At 41.3% G+C, this 17435-nt stretch overlaps 1 protein-coding gene across 5 annotated transcripts in view; it reads left to right on the forward strand.

Moving 5' to 3' along the window:
* Positions 1-17435, forward strand: part of cep131 (centrosomal protein 131) — a 30105-nt gene that overhangs the window by 4911 nt on the left and 7759 nt on the right. For 2 of the 5 annotated variants that reach the window (XM_072667228.1, XM_072667229.1), the window contains exons 4-22: positions 1880-1991; positions 2312-2439; positions 2781-2885; positions 3144-3335; positions 3591-3708; positions 3949-4065; positions 4511-4664; positions 5342-5439; positions 5644-5823; positions 6032-6223; positions 8558-8695; positions 8808-8933; positions 9218-9334; positions 10237-10266; positions 12038-12140; positions 12892-13093; positions 15421-15528; positions 15714-15831; positions 16621-16695. In XM_072667228.1, the coding sequence (XP_072523329.1) occupies positions 1880-1991; positions 2312-2439; positions 2781-2885; positions 3144-3335; positions 3591-3708; positions 3949-4065; positions 4511-4664; positions 5342-5439; positions 5644-5823; positions 6032-6223; positions 8558-8695; positions 8808-8933; positions 9218-9334; positions 10237-10266; positions 12038-12140; positions 12892-13093; positions 15421-15528; positions 15714-15831; positions 16621-16695 (2413 nt within the window). The remainder of the gene's footprint in view (positions 1-1879; positions 1992-2311; positions 2440-2780; positions 2886-3143; positions 3336-3590; positions 3709-3948; positions 4066-4510; positions 4665-5341; positions 5440-5643; positions 5824-6031; positions 6224-8557; positions 8696-8807; positions 8934-9217; positions 9335-10236; positions 10267-12037; positions 12141-12891; positions 13094-15420; positions 15529-15713; positions 15832-16620; positions 16696-17435) is intronic. The other 3 variants (XM_072667231.1, XM_072667230.1, XM_072667232.1) reach the window with 3 other exon arrangements.

Raw genomic sequence — 17435 nt, forward strand, 5'->3', positions numbered from 1 at the left:
CATTTTGTGTCGTGTTTAAACTAGACATCAGTGGTGTACTCTGATTTTAGATCCCACTGTTATGCATGAAATGTTGTGATATGACATGAGGCTTAATGCCAATGCGCAGCCCTAGGATCATGACAATCCTAAGTCTAGATCTACAGATGGAAGTTGCAGCAGTTGAACTGATCTACTTCTCAGTAGCATAAAATGTTCTCGGGCAAAGTCTCGGTTACCTAACAAAATATCAAACATTTTTTCATTATCGTGGACAATCTGAAACGCGCCCCTGCACGCTGTCTATCTGTCTGGCTTGAGCGCTTCTAGCCACAGGCAGTGAGTGTCATGCTTGGGTGATAGCTCCTCAGCTTTGGAGGGGCTTTGGGGGGGTTTGTGCTAGAAAGGGGAGCAACAGCTGGGGTTTGGGAGGCTTTTTTTTCCCCTCCCCTTCTCTACTAGTTCTAGGAGACAATGGCTATTGTGAGCTGGCGACTGCTGCCTGATAAAGAGGAGGGCAACGGGGGCTGCTTTGTCCCGAGCGTGAGGGGGAGAGAGAGAGAGAAAGAGAGAGAGAGAGAGAGAGAGAGGGGAATCCTCTCGGGTTTCTGTCAAATGAGGCCGCAGTGAAAGGAGAAGTGTGCACACACTGGGAGCCTATTGTCCGGCAGCTGCCGTCTCCCTCCCCTTGCCCAGCCTCCTGAGATGCCGTGGAGCGTTTGAATGAAGACTGACCTAACACTGCCCCCACCTCTTTCTGCTCTTCAATAACTGTCTTTCTCTGACCTCCTGAAGGAATGCACGCTTTATATCAGTGCTGGGCCTATTTTTCATTGGGCCAGCTGGCGACGGGTGTTCCCCTGTCTACACCCCCACCCCCAGCCGAACATACTCCGACACACATAAGTCTGCAGGGCAGATGCTGATGGTGTGGGTCAGGCATCTGCCTGGTTGGCCATGCTGGATGTTCGGTGGCATGTGAATGTGAATGTCCGGGTTGGATGCGGTGACCATATGCCTGGGTGCATTCTCTGTTTTTTAAAGAGACGACTGGCCCTTTAAAAGGCTTCTGTTACATCACATTCCTAAGCAAAGGGCCTAAAGCAGCTGTCGTCATGAAGCTGTCACCAGAAGAGAAATTCTTCATGCTTCTCTCCCTGTTCTTGCACTGCTAATTCATACTGAAGACCATAATGTCTACAAAAGGTTGTGGGGGCGTCCTGCAGTTTTGCATAATAAACTGTCATGGTCTTATCCTGTGTTCAGGACACATCGTACTCAAGGCTGGGCAATACACCGATCAGTATCAATATTGTGCGGGGCCTCCAAAACAGCTCCGACCCATCAGGTCATGGACTCCACAAGACATAGTTAGCATTAACAGCATTACTACTGTGTGATCAGGCTAGACATGAAGTGCCCATGACCCTGTCACTGGTTGACCAGTTGTCTTTCTTGGAGCTTGTTTAGTCTGTACTGTCCACTGCATACCAGGAGCACCTCAAAGGACCTGTCTGATGTTTTGGAGATGTTCTGACCCAGTCGACTAGCCATCAGCTCCTGTCAAAGTGGCTCAGATTCTTACGCTTGGCCATTTTTCCTGCTTTTAACCACCACCCTCAAGAACTGGCTGTTCACTTTCTGCATATATCCCACCCATCGACTGGTGCCACTGTAACAATGTTCTTCACTTTACTTGTATTGTCTAAACTGGTATATTGTGATGTGGTGTCAATATCGTCAATTAATAATAATAATAAGCAACATTTAATTCATACAGCATGTTAATATCTGTAATATCTCACCTTTTTAGGTTGCTGACTTTGTCCAATGTGTGACCATTTTATCACTTTCTCTGTCTCTCTTGCTCTCTCTCTCTCTCTTTCTCTCTCTCTTTCAGTGAGGGCCACACTGAGGACTTCATGGCTCTGTTTGACAGCAGCACAGATGGGAGGCGAAAGCTGGCCAGTCTCACAAAGGCCTCTCCAGACCGCACAACATGGAATATACTGGTACTAGTCCACCCACCATAGACTGTGGGTCTTTGATAGATAGTTATCATCAATCAGCTTTAAAACGCCAAACTCATATATATATATATAATACTCTATCCTCATAATGGCTACTGGACTAAGTACAGAAGCTAACGGCAGTTAAGAAAAGTGGCAGTCTACCGTTGCTTTTTGATTGGTGAGAAACCTGTTGAGCCAGATGCCAAGTTGGAACTCTGAGGTAATCTGAGATAAGACTGTATAGTTATGGTCATATGTAAATGTGTGTGTGTGTGTGTGTGTGTGTGTGTGTGTGCGCGGTGTGTATCTCTGTGTTTCAGGACGACCAGCCAAGAGCGTTCCCCCTGCCCTCCAGCTCACGCAGTACCTGCAGTATGGATTCCCCCACTGGCCAAAAGAAGAGGGATTCCGGAGTCTCACTGGCTGCCAACTTTACTGCTAACAACAGGTGGGCAGCCACTAACTGACAGAGCTGTGAGCTGTTCATTGACTCTTCCTGTTTCTACAGCGACATTTTCTTGGTGCTGTGGGTTTCTTGCCTGTCAGTTCATTAAATAAGAATTTAATCCTTATCCTCTCTTCGTAATGTGTTGTTTGGTTAGTCCACTGAAGATTTCCACAAGATGCTCAGATGACCATATGTTGACACATTGTGCTGTAGTCTTTCTTGATAACAGTAAACATTGTCATGTTGGTTATGTTGGTTTACATGCTGTGTTAGCACAAGTACTGCACTGTACTCGCACTGTTTAGTTTGAGTTAATCATGAGTGTCATATTTTACCTTCAGGAGCAATAAAGGAGCAATGGGTAACTCAGTGACTACCATCCTGCACAACAACCACTCGGATAAGCCCCTCACACCCAAGAGCTCCAACCAGAAACCCTGCTTCAAGTATGGACACTTTATTATTATTTAGTTATTAGTGTTAGTGGAATGGGTACCTACACTACATGGACAAAAGTATTGGGACCTTCTCATTATCCAGGGGATTAAAGAATCTGAAGAGGTGTCACAAACATTTGGACATATAGTGTATGGTTCCAGTTTAAACAGTTGAATTAGCCCAACTAAAATTATATCCAGCAGGTGGTGCTGTAGCTCTGACCCAACAAGCCTCACATTGTTCTTTCTTTTGTGTGTTCACATCAGCAACATCATCAAGGCCACAGCGAATGATGAGGGAACTCTAGAGAGCGGCTCCCTCACAAAGTCACAGAAGAACTTCTCCTCAGCCTCATCCAGCTCCAACAACAACGCTCCCCGCAGCCCCCGCAGCCCCCGCAGCCCTCGCAGCCCTCACAGCGCTGGCAGGCGAGAGGTTACTGAGGAGGAGGCAGAGAAGTAAGTCCTGCCTGTTTTAGCACTACACTGCATCCAGAGCATTGTTCTTCATTGTCTCTTTAGGTACGATTATGTAAAGCTGAAGTGAAATGCTGTGGTGCTGTCTGAATGACTATTCATATGATTTTTTTTTTATCTTTAAATATTTGAATCACTTCTTTTGTTAATTTTACAGGTATTTAGTCCACCTAATTACAAATTTCCTCCAGTAACGAGTTTGCATTTTCAAGCCTAACATGTTTGTTCTGTTAACAGGTATATCCAGCAGGTCAGCCATGCAGCAGTCACCATCCAGCGCTGGTTCCGTCACCATGCCAACAGGAGGAGAAATAATGGGGCTGCCCTCAAGCAGATGCTCATGTCCAAAAAAAAGGTATGCAACAACTTTTAACACTTGATTATCTTGTGGTGTCTTTTTAAATCGCCAGCCATTTAAGGAATTGTTTGACAAACATACAAGGTTTTTCATGTAAGTTGGTAGCAAATCATGATGCTTAAACCTCATAATCACAATTTTGTCATTATTAATCAAACAATCCTGTTACTGCTTGTGTTTCTCCTGAAATTGTTGTGGATCTGCATTTCAAATGAGTCACATAATGTAATCGCACAGGAAAGGGAGCAACGTCAGGAGGAAGACAAGGCACTGGGATCACAGAAGAAAAAAGAAGAGGACAGGAAACGCATCAGGGAGGAAAAGGCTCGTCTGGCCCGGCTCACTGCTATTCGGGTATGTCTGGATCCTGCCACTGGATCCTGAGTGTTTGTTTGACCTTCTGGCCAATAGTTTCAAAATGAAATGAAATAACACTTTATATATGGGGCAGGCAGTGCACAGATAATCCACCAGGCAGAAATCATGTATCTGATTTTATTATTTAATGATTTAATTACATTTGACCATTTAGCATATTTTGCTTAAAGGATTTTGCCCACTCTACTGACTGGACCTAGGCCAGGTCCTCCTGTTTCTTTACCAGATGTATAGACCATGCTTTGTAAGGTCCATATGGACAGTGTTAATTTATTAATGTAATGTTTAGAATTGCGTTGATTTATTTATTTTTTTTTTACACAAGTGGTAGAAGTGTCAAATTCTAGTTCTTTTGTGCTTGTTTATGTTTATGATGATGGTTTTACAAGTAAGTCCATGACAGTTATAGTTGTTTGTGTAGGAGCTGCAGCAGAAAAGGGCCCAGCGGGCAGCAGAGGTACAACAAACAGCGGAGGAAGAGCTTGAAGCCCTACAGCATGCTGGGAAGGTGGGCCGTAAAAAGCTCACTCAGAGTTTACCCACCTCTCCTATAGCCGCCAAGGCCAAGAACACAGGTATCTGAAGTTCTGCAGGACCCTTATCTGTCTTTAGTCATATGTGAATGGGATTACACATTGGGGTAATGTAGTTTCACCACAGGACGTTTGTAATGTTAATAAACGATTCACATGGGATGAGACCTCTCTATATAAATAACAGAGATGGCGCTGGCTCTTGGATTTACGCATCACTACCACACCAAATTAATCCATATGCCTGTTTAGTACCTTAATTTCTGAGAATGTAGGATAGATAACTATAGCTGTCATAAGCACAACTCCATTCATACAACACTTGAGGTGCTGTGTTTGTAAAACAGTAAGATTTCCACAGGATGTGATGGAATACTGACTGACATGGATTAATATTACCTCAGGATTAATATAGCCTGAAATTATTATATTCATGAATTGTTCTATAGCAGACAAAATGCTCCAGAAGGATCACTAAGATACACCCATAATAATTACATTACCCCACTGAATAGGGCTTTTCTGCTTCTGTATTCATCAGCTGGAAAATAGGCCCTCTGCATAGAAGATAAATAATAACATGGGCACATTTTGATAATTTGTGGTTTGTCTAGTCTGTGGTTTTGAGTACACACTAAACCGAAAATAAAAAATGCTTATCTAATGATTGCCTGACTCACCTTTAACTAACTCTCCTTGTTCTACGCGTCTGTGCACAGATTCTAATGTGAATTTGGCGAGTGAGCTGGAAGATGCTGCTAACCTGAGGGCAGTATCACCCGCAGTGTCAACACGAAGAGGTTCTCAGTGTTCTCAGGTATTTCCTGTCAGGTCACGTCTTACTGTTTCGTTTTTGTCACTTTGTTGTGCTGGTCCTAAATTGAGATGTAAAAACATCACTTTCTGCTATGCTCTCCATGCAGACCTTAGGAATCCAAGACAACTCTCCTACATATTAAGCAGCCCTAGATTTCTGTTAACTGAATAAGCATGCTAATCAGGATTGATTTTTTTGGCACAGGAGATTCTGCAGAGGTCTGTTAGTGTTGAGGACCAGAGACAGGGCGTGCTATCCAGCAGAGCTCATTCTAAAACCACCCTCAACGACCTGCTGGACTCCCTCAAGCTCCTGGAGGAGGAACCAGGGGTACTGTCAGAGGCCAAGAGCTACAGGAAGGACAAATATGCCTGGATCGATGAAGTGAGTCTGCCTTAGTACTGGCTACTAACAGGAATGACTTCTGTAACCAAGTGATAGTGATTGATCTAATTTTCCAGATTAGAATTAGAAGTGCAGATCCAGTGTTCTTGGGATTGGCTTGAGGAAAGACCAAGGATTTCTTTGTCATCCTCTTCTAAATCTTAAATGGTCTGGTTGTACTAGCTCCGCTCTCTCCTTGCTCTCCTAGGATGGTACCTCTAACTCCTTAACCACAGATAATGTGGAGCGCCACGGGCAGTTGAGTCAGACCCCTGCCTTGCCAGATGAGGGCGCCCTCCTGTCCGAGGCCAAGCTGCAAAGCATCATGAGCTTCCTGGATGAGATGGAGAAGTCAGAGCAGGAGAGACCACGCTCAGTCACATCCGGGTCACACAGAGAGGTACTGCAGATTCACTTCCTACCTTCAGCAAAGACTCATGGCTTAAGCTATATTATTTTATTTGTTGGACAGTTGTCCTCTATTCCTTCAAGGGACACTGATGTGAAAAATGATGTGTTGTTTTAATGCTTTATCAAAATAAAGAAATAATGTGTATATTTGTAAACTGAAGACATGGAAACTGAAGTGAACCAATTGATATTTAGCTTACCACAGTTTAACCCCACCCCAGCACTTTTTTTTTAGTAAGGCATATTATGTGGCAGCCTATCAGAACAGAGCTCATTTATCTTATATACATCTTAAAGGTACAGTAACAAACATCCTGTTTAATTCTAAGGGATGAGTGTTTGGAAAATGATCGTGTAAAAATTATCTACAATCATTTTTCAATTTTTAAAGCCAATCAAACATTGTAAGTCGAGCTTGTATGTGTATATATATATATATATATATATATATATATATATATATATATATATATATATATATATACAGTCATGCCCGAAAGTATTCATACCCCTGGCAAAGTTTGACTTAAATTTACTTTTATTTTACCAGAAGTTATATTTTTGCCTTGAAACGACACAGGCATCTCCCAGGAGATAACACGATGATGTACAAGAGGCATCATTGTGGGAAAAAGTATTTCTCAGCTTTTATACACATTTGAACAAAAAGTGGCATGTCCAAAATTATTCATACCCTTTGAAAACTGTCACAGTATATGGGAAAATCCAAAGTTCTATACCATTCCAAATAGTCCAAGCTGTTTTAAAGCATCCTAATTACCCTGATTTATTGGGAACAGCTGTTTTAATCAACTCAACAGGAGAAAACCAGCAGCTCTCTGCAGTTGGTTTGTGGACAGTCATGGCTAAGACAAAGGAGCTCACTAAGGACCTGCGGCTGTGCATTGTGGCCGCTCACAAGTCAGGAAAGGGCTATAAAGCCATATCAAAATGTTTTCAAGTTCCAGTGGCTACAGTGCAAAGTATTATTAAAAAATACAAGAAGTTCCGCACTGTGGAAAATCTCAGAAGATGTGGTCGGAAGCCAAAAGTGACACCTGTGCTGGCCAGGAGAATAGTGAGAGAGGTGAAGAAAAATCCAAGGATCACCACCAAGTCCATCCTGGTGAATCTGGACTCTGCTGGTGGCGACATCTCAAGGCAGACAGTTCAACGGACACTGCACACTGCTGGGTTCCACGGACGCAGGCCAAGGAGGACACCACTTCTCCAGAAAAGGCACACAAAAGCCCGCTTGACCTTTGCAAATGCTCATCTGGACAAAGAAGAAGACTTCTGGTGTTCTGTTTTATGGTCAGATGAAACAAAAATTGAATTGTTTGGCCACAATGATGTGTGCACCATTTGGCGTAAAAAAGGAGAAGCCTTCAACCCTAAGAACACCATCCCCACTGTCAAACATGGTGGTGGGAACCTAATGTTTTGGGGGTGTTTTTCAGCCAATGGACCAGGGAACTTGATCGCAGTAAATGGCACCATGAAAAAAGAGCAATACATCAAGATTCTCAACAACAACATCAGGCAGTCTGCAGAGAAACTTGGCCTTGGGAACCGGTGGACATTTCAGCACGACAACGACCCAAAACACACAGCCAAAGTGGTGAAGAAATGGTTAGCAGACAAAAACATTAATGTTTTGCAGTGGCCCAGCCAGAGTCCTGACTTGAATCCAATTGAGAATCTGTGGAGGGAGCTAAAGATCAGGGTGATGGCAAGGAGACCCTCGAACCTCAAAGAGTTGGAGCTCATCACTAAAGATGAATGGGCAAAAATACCAGTGGAGACATGCAAAAAGCTGGTCAGCAATTACAGGAAGCGTTTGATTGCTGTAATAGCCAATAAAGGCTTTTCTATTAATTATTGAGAAGGGTATGAATAATTTTGGACATGCCACTTTTTGTTCAAATGTGTATAAAAGCGGAGAAATATTTTTTCCCACAATGATGCCTCTTGTACATCATCGTGTTATCTCCTGGGAGATGCCTGTGTCATTTCCAGGCAAAAATATAATTTCTGGTTAAATAAAAGTAAATTTAAGTCAAACTTTGACAGGGGTATGAATACTTTCGGGCATGACTGTATATATATAATACAGGAACAATGTAGCATATGGGCAGTTTCAATCTTAAGGTCCTGTGTGAGAATCCACACTTCATAAGTACATTACCTATGTAGTAAGTTTGTGCTAATTCATGAATAATAAGTCCTAATAAATTACTAAGGAATTACTTTTATTTTTTAAGGAGACATTAAACATATTTTTTATTTCTAAAAGGATGCTTGTGTGTTTGTGTCTGTAAAGTTGCTGCTTTCTGAGGAAGAACTGGCTGGGGTGGACCACGCTTCAGCTACTGCTGCGGAGGTCACCAGCTCCATGATGAGAATCAAATTGGAGCTGGAGGAGAAGAGGCGAACCGTCAACATGCTACAGACTGCTCTGGTAAAAACTCATACTCGCACATGCCACACACCTTTTCGCTGGAAGTAAATACCAATATATGGTTGTTTTTAATTGTACTATCGTAAATGAAACATGGTGATCTGAATGGCAGGCTCAGCAGAGAGAACTGACTCTCCATCACGTGAAGGAGACGGAGAAGGAACTCAACCACAACTTCCAGCTGCAGAAACAACAGTATGAGGCCACAATACAAAGACACCTGGCTTTCATAGACCAGGTACGCACACTTCCTCTCAAAGAAAACAATATCCCTGCTGAAATCTAATAACAAGAGTGTTTAAAGACCACATCCTAAAGCCAACCTCATGTAGTTTCATATAAAGGTGCTATGTAGTGTTATTAATCTGTGTAGTAGTTTACACATTTCTAGACTAGTTAATACCTAATTAAAACCTGTCAATTGTGCTGCTCAGAACATTAAAAACTATCCTGTTAGGTTTAATTAAAGCCTTGACTTTAAAATATATTTGCATCTCATTATCCTGTGCTTCCTGCTTCTAGCTAATCGATGATAAGAAAGCCCTGAGTGAACGCTGTGAGGGGGTGGTAGCTGAACTCAAACAGGTGGACCAGAAGTACACCAAGAAGATTAGCCAGATGCAGGAGCAGCATGAACTGGTAAGTACATCTTTGACTTTTCGGTGGTTTTTAACTGGCATCATCCAAGAACTGGAAACTGATCTTGAAAGTATTGAAATACAGAACCTGCTGTTTTTGGAAAATCACACCACCTCTGTATGCATTTTACTTCCAGACAGGGCATGCACTAAGATTATAATGCCACAAGGGGGCAGCATTGCCTGCTCACTTGCTTGCATGCTTGCTCTGCATGTAAAGGCTGCTTTGATATGCTATGATCTGTGTGAGCATATTGTCGCTGTCATGCGAAAACCTTCTAGCCTGAAGTATATATTTTAGATACTTTTATTATTTAATTTTTGACACAATTTGAATCTGGAAGTTGTTGTTGTTGTTTTTTTACATTGTGTCAGAATTTCATGGTCAAGTCAAGTCAGATTTATTAGTATAGTGCTTTTTACAACTGCTGTTGTCACAAAGCAGCTTTACATAATTAGTAATTAGTAAAAGACAGAGACAAAAAAAAGAAATAAAGTTGGACATGACATGACGTAAGACATGGTGAATGGACCAATAGAAATACTGACCAGGTAATATGTTTTATATTGACTTCTATTGAAAGCTAAGAAGTTTTTCCTTCTTCTGTAAATAGCTATTTTGGAGATATAAGGTTTTTGCTTGACCCCGACAGTACATGTTGTCTTGTTTGTTTATGTACTTTCGTTGTACTTGTGCTTCTTCGTCCGCTTCCCCATTAACCACTGATGCTTAACCTCTTGCACTACTTTACATGAAGAGCTGTGTGCATGTGCGAGTGGGAAGTGCATGCTCTTGACTTCAGCTTTTTTGCCAGCTTTACTCCTCTTTAACCTGTGTTCTCTCTTCCTCTCTTTGTCTGTGTTTTCTCTGCTTTTTTTCTATGTCTGTTCTTCTGGCTGTAGGTGTGGCAAATTCTGGGTCCCTTGTGTGAGGTAATGCTTGTTTTTCTGTTTCTAACTTTCACTCTGCCATCATCTCATCTCATTCTCTCCATGTCCCATGTCCAGATTTTGCTGTCTTGGGAACATTATTCACACGTAGCGATGTTAAAGCAACGTGCCGATGTTTAAATCGCAGTAATCCATTTAAAAAGACTAACCCAGCTGCTGAAATCCAGCTGCTGAAATTGTTGAAGTGTCCTCTGATGACAGGGTGGCATGATGTTATGTGAGTAGCCTGTAATCAAGTCAGAGTCAGACACAAAGAGTTATGGGACAGAAACAGATGCGTGCTATTTACTTCATACAGTTTGCACCATAGAAGGAACTTTTGGGAATTCTGCTGCAGTCCAGTTCGATTTTTATGGAATGTGGATCACGCCTTCAGTTCAGTTGATGATCACACTATTGCCTGTCAACATTACCTTACTGTTACAGATCCAGGTCCAAACGCTTGTTGACAAGTTCCTAGCCGGTGTTTCATTTGAAATCAAGGGTATTCATAGGGAGTTTCACCCCCTTTTACTGCAGTAGAATCCTCCGCTTTTCTGAAAAGGCTTTACACTAAATGCTAGACCATGTGCTGTGAGGATTTGAGATGATTCACTGATCTTGGAGCATTAGTTTTGGATCACAGGCACCAGACCAACTCATTCTAAAGGTATCCATCACTCCAGAGAATGCAGCTCCACTACAAAAGGTGTCTGGATACTTTTGGACATGCATTGAACGCACAGCAATACAGGAACTTATTTCAATAAGCATCCGTTGTAACACTGTCAGAAGTGTTAGTGTCTCACTTCACAGTTGGTTGCTTCTGGTAGCTTACTTTTGGCTCTGCTTTGCTATAAGCATCTCAGCAGCAAAGCTAAATATAGAAAGTCAGCTGCTTTGCAATTTTGCAAAATGAAACAAGTACATTCCTTTCATTTCAAATGAAACAGCGCTTTCTTCAGTTCACCACTGAGTGCACAGTTAGTGCACTTATCTCTAATCTCACTCATTTGTCAAGAAAAAGAAGACCTTTTGGCTTCCTTGTTTCAATAAACAGTAACAGTCACTGAAGGCCCAAGTTGAACCCTATAAAAAAATCTATTTTCTAGGACGGCATTTCACAAAGCATGATTTCTCAGTTAGCCAGTAGGAATGATTAGATAGGCTAGACTCACATCAACCTGCTGGTGGAACACTGTAAAATCTTTTACATCGATATTGATTTTTTTCACAGTGAGGAGTCAGGGGGCACAGGACTTACATCTTGTCCATAAGCTCAGTAGCAGATAACATGCCCATCTGGAGCCTGTATGGCTAGCCCAACTGGGAGCCAGAGAGTTTTGTCCATGGGTTTCATGTTGGCCCCACATATGGATGCCCACTAGGGTCTCCTTTAGATCAAAGTCAGTGATGGGAACAAGGAGGGGTTAAACATGGGTCCAATCTGGGTTGTATACTTGGCCTAGATGGGACCAATGCCCACGTTCCACCCATGTGAGCCCCACATGAGCATGTTGGCTGAGATAGGGCCAATGTGGCTATAGGTTTTGATTCCCACCCATCAATTGTATGAAGACCATTTAGTCTGAAATTACATAAATAGTATATGATAATAATAATAATAATAATAATAATAATAATATTTAAAATGTTTTATTTTAGCTTGTGAGACGTTTGCTCTGGAATGGTGTTTTCCCAGAGAATTTTGATTTCTCTCTCTCTTCATCTTTCTCACTCCCCCTTCTTTCTGTTCTGTCTCTTTACCCCTCAGGAGATTAAGAAGCTGAAAGAGTTGATGAGTGCTACAGAAAAGATCCGCAGAGAGAAATGGATTGATGAGAAGACAAAGAAGATCAAGGAGATTACTGTAAAAGGTGAATAACAAAGGGGCTCATTCATATACTCCTGCACACAGTACACTACTACACAGTCCAAACCACAGTTAGGCCCGACTCCCCGTATCTCAACTGGACAAGGAGGTTGAAACCAGTTGCGGTCAGGTATTCTGAAATGGATTAAACCCAATTCAGAGTGTTCTCCATGCGTTATCAGCTGTCTGAAGATGCCACATGTCCAACAGCTGTAAAGGATGTAGTGATTGACTCCATGTGTTTGATAGAAAGCATGTGTTGGGAAGCATGAGAGAACCCACCGATTTAGGAACTTAGATAGACGTATCTCTTGGATGGGCTTCTATATATAAATAATTGTATTTACAGTACACCTACATAAGTGTTCGCTTTCACAATGTTGCTTTATCTGATGTAAAAGGAAAGGGACTTGTGTTTTGAAGCCCCTACAGGACAGTGAGTAGGTCAAGACAATGATTAAGCACATGACCTTTAATAGAGGGTGAAATTGCGGGTTTTATTGTTTACTTGTTTAATGTCATATGTCCTCAAAATCATCTAAGCAGCTGCATTTGCAGTCTTTAGAAATAATGTTTCTGCTTAATTTGGTTTTAAAGTTTAGAATAAAATATATATGATGAACTATTGTTGTTGTTTATTATTATTATTATTATTATTATTATTATTATTATGGTTGTTGTTGTTGTTGTTTGATGCCATAAAATATCTTCCATGTTATTTCATGAGCTGTTTGTGTTTGTGTTTGTGTGTTTAGGCCTCGAGCCAGAGATTCAGAAGCTGATCTCCAAACACAAGCAGGAGCTGAAGAAACTGCGAGTCCTTCACGAGGCTGAACTAATGCAGGCAGATGAGAGGGCTGCCCAGCGATATGTCCGGCAGACTGAGGAGCTCCGGCAGCAGCTGGAGAAGGAGAGAGATGAGCAGTGCCAGAGAGAGCGAGAGCTCGCCAAGCAGAGGTACACATACGCCTACACACACACACACACGCCTACACACACACACACATACACACATACTTAGAATGGGAGGTGAAAGGTTAGCCAAGTTGAAGTAAACTTGTGCATGCAGCTGTTTAACATTTCCACATACATAAATACACACACACACTTAAGGGAGAGACAGAAAGATGAGCAATGAGTTACACCCTTATGTGTGAGCTCAGACACACATACACAGCGACCGAGTGACGGCTAGGCAGAGATCCATCTATACTAGCAGCTGTTTTTCTGACAAGCATAGTGGAAAAAGACTTTAGCCATTTTACAGCTATTTAAAGGAGACATTATTTATTAGTCCACTGTGCTCTTTGAAACACAGCTGTGAAGTGTATAAAACCAAGAACACTTTAATTCAAGGTTCATATAATGTTCTTTAACCTGTCAATGAATTCTCTGTTAAAAAAAAAAAAAAAAATCCTCAGGAGAGAGGGTGGATGGGGTGTGGCATCGTATAATGGAGAGGTAGTCAACAACAGCTACCACACAGAAAAGCATAGACAGGCCATACATGTTGGACTATTTAAGTACAGTCAGTAAATTATGAACCTCCTGTTATTGCACAGCAGTCTGGCACACAGAAACCTTGGAGAATGATTTGAAATTTGAGAGGCGCTGTGGCCTAAAGGTTAGCGCAGACAGCTTGTGACCAGAAGGTCACTGGTTAGATCCCCAGGACCGGCATCCACGGATGAGGTGCGCTTGAGCAAGGCACACAGCCTCTAATTCCCCCTTGAGCATGGGGGAGATTCAATTCTGTTCTTGTTTATGTGTTTATGTTATTCTGGTCTTGTTTATGTGTTAGCTATGCTAAGATCATGCTAATTTCCACTATTTCAACTGATAATGAGGATTTGGCCGTTAGGTTAGCATCAAGCAGACAGCTGTGAATTTTGGAATTTATAGCAGCTGTCCAGAATAGATGCTGATATTTGAAACTTTGAACAAATAATTAAGTAATATAATCTTTACCTTGGATATGGACAATTGCTTACTTTGCTTATAGAAAATCTGAGCTTCTAAAACAAATATTTATTAAATGTATTTATAAGAGAACAGAGAGTCTGGAACGGTAGATGCAGAGACCAGTAACGGAAATGCGACCTAGCACTTTCTCTCCTTTTAGGTGTACACACCTCTTCACACCTACTAGCTTCGACTTTCAGGGGAATTTTCAAAAAAAATATGCTTCTGCTTTACTCGCATATTGGCACTGTTTATACACACAGCTGCTAGGGCTTTTTAAATAGCTCGCAGAACCAGCTAATGAGGAGATTCTGCAGACATGCACAGCTGCCAGTTTGCACACATTTACTCTTGCAGACATGCACAGCTGCCACCCACACATTTACTCTTGTAATGAACGAGGCAAAAGCACTGTTGTCAGTCAGTAGTGTGGGGGAGCGGATGTTGAAGGGCTCTGAAAAAACATCTATTTTTATTAGCAGTAATTGTATTATAATATGTATTCTTGTAAATTATAATACAATATATATAAATATTTGATATTTTTATATAAATGTATATAAAATAAATGGAATATTTTAAATAATTTATTATATAGTTTAAAATAACCACATATTTTATAAAATCAAATAAATGTTTTTAGTCATTAGTGTATGCATTAGTTAAATTCAGTTGAAACAAAATTTGGTATACACTTTACACACAAGCTTACATAAAACTGCTGTCCTATTCTGCAGTACTACTGTGTCTTTGATCCCATTCTGAGTCAGGAACTGTGCAAATGGCTAAAGTCTAATTCTGGTTCTGTGGTGGAAACTGTGACGTAATGACCCATTGTCTTATTAAAAACATTTTAACATTTGTTGCACGTACACGCATATATATTTATAGAAAAGCTAATTTAGCATCACGCTTTCTACGTCTTCAGAGCATTGCTTTCCACTTCTTCAGTTCATTGTTAATGTTTAACAAAGACTTGCACTGAAAAATGGCCACACTAGCAGTTTTATTAATGGCTCAGCTCAGGCTACAGCTGGACCATAATGTCAGCGGCAACTTACAGGGTCTTTGGTTTAGCTGCTGGTTTGGTCAAATAGATCAGACGCTGAACTGAAACATCTCTTGCTAAAGGTAGAGACCTCTGGGGCCCATAACAAGCTGTTAGACCTCAGTACTGGACCATTTTAATTCAGCAGAGGAGAAGTGAGACAGTTTTACAGTAGTGTAAAATACTGCATGATTCATACCTTACCACGTCATGCGTTTGTTTATTTTTTTGTTAACGTGGAAACATTTTGTGTGTGTGTGTGTGTGTATGTTAGGTTTGAGAAGCAGCTGCAGGAAGAAGAGAATTCATTGCAGCAACAGAGGAGGCGGCTATATAAAGAAATTTCAGAAGAGAAAGAAAGACTTGCGCAGCTAGCAGCAAGGTCAGAGTTGGGCAGGCTCTTTTGCATATTACCAGTTACATAATCAGCCAGTCATTTAATCATCATAATATTATATTATAAAGGTTCATGCACCTTCCACCCCCGACTACTGCCACATTAAAAGTAAAAGTGATGTATGAGTGGTCATGAGTGCACAGAATTGCAACCAAATGTGTGTATTACAGGCAGCGTGCTCAGCTGGAGGAGTTGAAAACTCACTTGGAGAACAACAGCTCTCTGGCTAGTCAAACGCTAAGAGAAGAAATGGAAAAGAGCAGAGAAGAGCAAGAAAGACGGCACCAGGTAACAGACTCTTAGCAGGAAAATAAATGATCAGAGCACACATGAGGGCTTATCCTGCACATAAATCGTATCAAATTTTTTGATTTTTTGATTTATTTGTATATTGCTTTTTACAACTGTCACAAAGCAGCTTTACACAATCAGTAATTAATAAAAGACAAGAAATCAACAACATAACTTAAAAAGACATGAAAAATGTAAGGCCCCCAATAAGCAAACCAACTGCGACAGTGGCAAGGAAAAACTCCCTCAAAGCTGGAGGAAGAAACCTTGGGAGGAACCAAGACTCACCATCCTCCTCTGGTCATAACTATTTATAAATTATTGACAAAAGTCACCAAATGACCTAAACTACTGTACTGCTCAAGTGTGCAACATATTCTTAATCATAATATAATAATCATGGTGTAGTATAATTTAATATAGTCATAGAGTAATGAGAGTAATGAGTAATAGAGGTCAGAGTAATGTGAGAGTAATCATAGTTAATAGTGGTAAAATTAAATGTGGCAGATAGTTAAGAGTCCATTTAGGTTTTAGGTTTTAACATGTTAACATGGTCATGAGACAGGTGGCAGTGGAAGCATAACAACCTTCTCAACAGTGCTGAGTGATCTGAACAGCCATGATTAACTCCTGCTCTGTTTCTACCCATCAGCACTTGCCTTGTGGTGTTAGCTGTGTGCTGAATGTTGCAATCCTTGTAGGTGTGTGATCCTTAGTGGTGTATCTGGCCATAATGTGAAGCGATTTCTAATGTTTGTGGTTTGTGTGTGTGTGTGGGTTTAGATTGAAATAAAGGCCCTGCGGGAGCGTCTGGATATCGAGAAACAGACATGGGAGGAGAATTACATGAAAAAGGAGGTGAGTTTAGGTGTGTCTGATCTTGAATAGGAGCACATGGAAACTCCGGTCTAAACCAGAAACTCAGAGCCAGCATTCAGAATACATTCCTGTACAACATATTCCCCAAGAGCAGCACTAGATTATATATTTATCTTTTTCCATATAGAATGTTTATGATGTTATGCAAAGTTGAGTCTTTACATTGCATTAGAACATTTCCAAGACACTTTGTCTGTGCAGTGGCCTTTGTTAGATACTGTATTTTAACTTCTGCAAGCACTTTATTAGAAACACTATACTAGTACTGGGTAGGGCCTCCTTTTGCCCTCAAAACAGCCTCAATTCTTTATGACATGGATTCCACAAGATGCTGGACACATTCCTGTGAGAGTTTATGATTGCATCACACAGTTCCTGCATTTCTTAGGAGCATTTTCATGTTGTGAATCCTCTGTTCTACCACACCCCAAAGCTGCTCAGTTAGATTGAGATCTGGTGACTGGAAAGACCCACTGTCATGTTCCTAAAACCAGTTTGAGATGACTTTTAATTTGTGGCATTGTTGATTATCAAATAGGCTGTGACATTCAAACAGTGGTTGACCGGTATTAATAGGCCCCCAAAAAAATCCCCAAACCATTACACTGCTTCCACCACACTAGACTGTTGACATGATGCAGGGAGGGTTCATGGATTCATGCTATTGGCGCCAGACTCTGACCCTACCATCTGTGGGCCTCAGCAGAAGATTTGGTTAT

This window comes from Salminus brasiliensis, chromosome 22 (genome assembly GCF_030463535.1).
Source record: "Salminus brasiliensis chromosome 22, fSalBra1.hap2, whole genome shotgun sequence".
In the NCBI taxonomy this organism is placed as follows: domain Eukaryota; kingdom Metazoa; phylum Chordata; class Actinopteri; order Characiformes; family Bryconidae; genus Salminus; species Salminus brasiliensis.